Here is a 5886-nt window from a genome sequence, read left to right as displayed (position 1 = left end):
CCATTCTGGCAGGTGTGAGATGATAACACATTGTTGTTTTGATTTGCATCTCTCATATAATTAGTGACTTTGAGCATGTTTTCATATGTCTTTCAGCCTTCTGTATGTCCTCTTTCAAAAAGTGTCTATCTAGGTCCGTTGCCCATTTTTTGATTGGATTGTTGATCTTCCTGTTGTTAAGTTGCATGAGTTCCCTGTAAATGTCCTTTTATTTTTTATTCTAAATTACAATTAGGCTTTTATATTGATTTTTAAATTGAGATATAATTCACATACTGTGAAAGACCCCTTAAAGTGTACAATTCAGTGGATTTTATTATATTCACAAAGTTGCATAATCATAACCACTACCTACTAGTATAATTCTAATCTAGAACATTTTCATCACCTCCCTAAAAGAAATCCAGTACCCATTAATGTCATTCTCCCTTTCTCTAATCTCTGGCAACCATTGAACTACTTTCTGTCTGCATGGATTTGCCTATTCTGGACATTTCATATAATGGGATCATATAATTGCTATCATTTTGTGTCTGTCTTCTTTTACTTAGCATGTTTTATTTTTATTTTATTTAATTTATTTTTTTGTTAATCCTCACCTGAGGATATTTTTCCATTGATTTTTTAGAGAGCGTGGAAAAGAGAGGGAAAAACAAAGAGAAACATCGCTGTGAGAGAAACACATGGATTGGCTGCTCTCAGCAGGAGCCTCAACCAGAGCCACAGCGCGGGGAGGAGCCTGCAACCAAAGTACCTGCCCTTGCCCCGAATTTTTCAGAGCAGGGACCCTTTCGTCCGCAGGCTGAGGCTCTATCCACTGAACCAAAGTGGCTAGGGCTACTTAGCATGTTTTAAAGGTGCGTCCATGTTGTCGCACCTATCAGTATGGCGTTCCTTTTTATGAGTGAACAATACATGGAATTTTTGAAATTATATAGGTAGATAACTATATTATCATGCATGTCATTTCAGGACAGTAAAGATGTTGACAAAATGTTTATTATGGAAAGGAGCATTGGATCAGAGGCACTGATCTAGCTGGAAAGATTAATGACATAAAAAGGCAAGTAACAATCCAAGCAAAGGCATTGTTATCAGGGGAAAGTTAAATTTTCTTGGACAGGTAAGGATTAGGCAGAGATTAGATCTGAGTGATAGATTCTATTCAGTTAGTAGACTGGTAAGGTCTGGAATGAGATGCAGTCACCCAGAAGTTAAACTGACACTTTCATAGGACGCAACCCTATCTCAAGTGATCGCCAAGTGTTCTTGCCTCTGTGTGGGCCCTGCAGTGATGAAGGAAATCCGTGGAAGCAAGATGATCCTTCTGGAACTGAATGGACTGCAAAACTCTAAGGCAGGGGTTCTCAACCTGTGGGTTGCGACACCTTTGGGGGGGTCCAAGGACCCTTTCACAGGGGTTGCCTAAGACCTTCGGAAAACACATATATGTATAATTACATATTGTTTTGTGATTAATCACTATGCTTTAATTATGTTCCATTTGTAACAATGAAAATACATCCTGCACATCAGATATTTACATTACGATTCATAACAGTAGCAAAATTACAGTTATGAAGTAGCAACGAAAATAATTTTGTGGTTGGGGGGTCACCACAACATGGGGAACTGTATTAAAGGGTCGTGGCATTAGGAAAGTTGAGAATCACTGCTCTAAGGGGATGGGTTTTGCAGAGCAGAGCTGGCCCCTGCCATCACGGGCTCCTCCCAGAACCTGGCTTCCAAAGCCACCGATCGCCCCTGCCCCTACGGAGGAGCTGCTGCGGAGCCAGCTCTACCCCGAGGTGCCCCCCGAGGAGTTCCGGCCTTTTCTGGCGAAGATGCGGGGGATTCTTAAGGTACCGCTCCTCCCTGCAGCCCCCGCCTCAGAGCCCAGCCCCTCTCCCCGCTTCAGACTCGTCCCCCCCCACTCCCCGCCCCCCAAGCTGGAAAGGCTTTCCTCTTCAGACTTCTCCGTGGGCGCCGCAGGGCGCCTGCAGACCCGGGCGCGGGCTCCGTCGTCTCCTCTCGCTCCTGAAGGGCGACCCCTTTCTGCTCAAGCCCCAGCCCCTCCAGCGGTGCCGACGGGCGCCCGCGGGAGGAGACGCCGGGGTTTTCTCTAGAGACACATCTCTTCTGTAGGTAACAACCTGGAGTTGTCTCGGCGGATCTGTGGGCTTCACACTTAACAATTAAGAGCGATTACACGGTCAGGCTTCCCCGTGCGGTGGGAGTGGGGAGCGTTAACGTGAGCCGGGATTAGGGGGGGCCTGGGCCGGATTGAACCCCTGTCAGGGAGTCCACCGTGTGGCTGAGAGCATATCTGTCCGGTAGAAACGTAAAGAGAGCTAAGTATATACTTAAGTGTTCTGGCCCTGGCCGGTTTGGCTCAGTGGATAGAGCGTCGGCCTGCGGACTGAAGGGTCCCGGGTTCGATTCCGGTCAAGGGCATGTGCCTTGCTTGGTTGCGGGCACATACCCAGTAGGAGATGTGCAGGAGGCAGCTGATGGATGTTTCTCTCTCATCGGTGTTTCTAACTCTCTATCCCTCTCTCTTCCTCTCAGTAAAAAAATCAATAAAATATATTTTTTAAAACAGTTCTGGTAGCCACATAAATCAAGTTAAAAAATAAAGGTGGTTAACTGAAAAAATTTAACCCAGTATATTCAAAGTATTATCTCCTTACATGTAATCAATGTACAGTAGTTATATTTTATATCATTATTTTTTTCACTAAGTCTGTATTTTACACTTAAAACACGTATCCACTTGGACCTGCCACATTTCCAATGCTCGGTAATCACACGTGGTAACGGCCGCGGCCTTGGATAACACTGGTCTAGACTGAGGCTAGTCATAGGCATGAATCTAGTGTAGAAATAAGACTGTAAAGATGATTTTCGATTTTTTGGGCCTCCTGTGTGTTAGGAACTGTACTAGCCGTTTTACATGTTGTTTAATTTGTCCCTTGCAAACACCTTTATGGTGGACATCCGTTTTAAAGATTAGGAAACAGGCTCATGGATGGAGTCTTAAGCAGTTAGCCTAAAGTCACACTTACTTTGATGAAAGTCAATGTTAAAATTTCATCTGCTGCCCTAACCGGTTTGGCTCAGTGGATAGAGCGCCGGTCTGAGGACTGAAGGGTCCCAGGTTCGATTATGGTCAGGGGCATATACCTTGGTTGCGGGCACATCCCCAGTAGGGGGTGTGCAGGGGGCAGCTGGTCGATGTTTCTCTCTCATCGATGTTTCTAACTCTCTATCCCTCTCTCTTCCTCTCTGTAAAAAATCAATAAAATATCTTTTAAAAAATTTCATCTGCTATGCTTTTACAATTGTTAGTTGTGTTTCAAAACTGTTTAGCTCTGGCCGGGTGGCTCATTTGGTTGGAGCATTCTTCCTACACCAGAAGATTGCGAGTTCGATTCCTGGTCAGGGCACTAACCTAGGTTGGGAGTTCCATCCCCTATTGGAGCGTGTAGGGGAGGCAACTGATGGATGTTTCTTTCTCATGGATGTTTCCCCCTCCTTCTCTCCTAGCCCCCCTTAATCGCCCCTTCTCCTCCCCTTTCTTTTCCTTTCTAAAAGCATTATATAATATATATTCCTCTCTATATGTGTATCTATATCTATCTATCTATATCTATTTACCATTTTAGAAGTTTAGAAATGCATGCAACAGCTTAGGATTGGTCTTCCTGTTTCACTTCTGCCCCCTGCAGTCTATTCTCAGCACAGCTACCAGTGATCCTTTTATCCCCCAGGTTTATCTTGTCTTTATTCAAACGTCTTAGCTTTCTGAATCTCTTTAGGGCAGTGGTTCTCAACCTTGGCTGCCCATTAGAATCACCTGGGAATCTTTTTAAAATCCTGATTTCTGGGCCTCCTGCTTTAGGGCCCTTGCAGATGCTCTTCCATATGCCTGTAATGCTCTTCCCCCAGATATTATATGCATTGTTCACTTGCTTCATTCATTCTCTACTTAAAAGTGATTTCCTGATCTATCCCTGATCTATCCAAAGAGTCTCACCTTTTTTTTCCCACTCTTTTTACTTTGCTTTAGTTTTCTTCATATTTAGCACTACTTGAAATTATATTATGTACTTATTAGCTTGTTTATTTATTGATTTCCTTATTAGAATGTAAGTATTAAGAGGTTGGGATTTTATTTTATTTATTTATAACTCCTATTATTGTTTCTGGCACATAGTAGGCACTTGGTAAAAATCTATAGAATAAATGAATGAATGGATAGTGCTTAAATGTGGAAATTGCCATTAAAATAATAAGCAAGAGGGAAAACCTATACTACTTTTATATGAGCAGAGCTGGAAGGTGTAATACTTTAAACCTGGGGTCAGCAAACTAGGGCCCAAGGAATGAATCTGGCCTGCTGCTCATTTAAAAAAATATGTTTTTTATTGATTTTAGAGAGAGCGAGAAAGGGAGAGAGAGAGAAACATCGATGCATCAATGTCAGTTGGCAGCTTCCTATACATCCCCTACTGGGGATGCAGCCCATAATCCAGGTATTGAACCTGGGACCTCTTGGTGCATGAGTGGACGATCAACCACTGAATCGCACTGACTGAGCCTGCTGCTCATTTTTATAAATAAAGTTTTATTGGAACATGCCCTTACACTTATTCATTTACATCTCATCTATAGCAGCTTCCATCACTGTAATAACAGAATTGAGCGGTTGCGACATAGATCTTGTGGTTTTCAAAGCCTAAAATATTTACTATCTGAACCTCTACAGAAAAATATTTGTTGACCCCTGTCTCAAACTCAAAATCTGTTTTTAAAGTCATGATGTTTAATAATTGTAAACAATATAATATGTAAATTATGTTTAGAAGTTGGTTACTTGGTAAAAATCTAAAAGGTGGAAATAGGGATTATTTGCTATTACATCCTCTTGAGGGATTTCATTAACTTGTTCTGTAGGCTCATGAAACCTTTGGTAAATAAAAATGAGCTTTAATGTTTCTATAGTACTAAGTGTGTGTTCTTAGTAAGAGATTGATAGAATTTGAATTGGGAATTTTTCCAAATACAGAGGATATAAAATTTATGTTAGTTAATGTAATATAAAGTAATCTAAAGTTTAGTATTATGAACCTGAGAATCAAGTTAAAACTATCAAGATAGTAAAACTGGTTTAAACTCATTTAAGAAAATAACTTATCAATTATGTAATATTAAGATTTATAATAATAAAAGATATATAAAAATAATTGCATTTTATTTTATTTTTTAAAAATAAACTTTATTGAGTAATTACCACTTTTTTGTTGTTGTTAATCCTCACCCAAGAATATTTTTTTAGAGAGAGTGGGAGGGAAAGGGAGAGACAGAGAGAGAGAAACATCAATGTGAGAGAGAAACGTCGATTAGTTGCCTCCCATATGTGCCCTGACCAGGGCCAGGATCGATCCTGTAATTGTGGTATGTGTCCTTGACCAGAATCAAACCCAGGACCCTTTAGTCTGCAGGCTGGCACTCTATCCACTGACCCAAACCTACAAAAATAAGTGTTTAAAAATATTTGTATTTTAAACACCTAGTTCTGTCTCTCCTCTTGAAGCCATAAAATTTTGTAAATTTTTTTCGAGAATTAGATTGATTAGAAAGGAAAGACCTGTGGTAATACAGTTTTTGTATATCTTGTAATTGGGGTATGTCACCCGGAGAACGCTGGATTTTTTTTAAAAATATATTTTATTGATTTTTTACTGAGGAAGGGAAAGAGAGATAGAGAGTTAGAAACATCGATGAGAGAGAAACATTCACCAGCTGCCTCTTGCACGCCCCCTACTGGGGATGTGCCCACAAACCTGGGCATGCACTCCAACTGGGAATCAAATCGTGACCTCA

The 5886-nt window shown here is 41.1% G+C and overlaps 1 protein-coding gene across 1 annotated transcript in view; it reads left to right on the top strand.

Moving 5' to 3' along the window:
- Positions 1 to 1685: 1685 nt before the first annotated feature.
- Positions 1686 to 5886, top strand: part of COMMD1 (copper metabolism domain containing 1) — a 41618-nt gene continuing 37417 nt past the window's right edge. The window contains exon 1 of the mRNA XM_015557850.1: positions 1686 to 1862. Coding sequence (XP_015413336.1) covers positions 1686 to 1862 — 177 coding nt within the window. The remainder of the gene's footprint in view (positions 1863 to 5886) is intronic.

Source organism: Myotis davidii, unplaced genomic scaffold, assembly GCF_000327345.1.
Source record: "Myotis davidii unplaced genomic scaffold, ASM32734v1 scaffold6, whole genome shotgun sequence".
Taxonomy (NCBI): Eukaryota; Metazoa; Chordata; class Mammalia; order Chiroptera; family Vespertilionidae; genus Myotis; species Myotis davidii.
The sequence above is the reverse complement of the archived record's forward strand: the minus strand, read 5'-3'. Positions and strand labels throughout refer to the sequence as shown.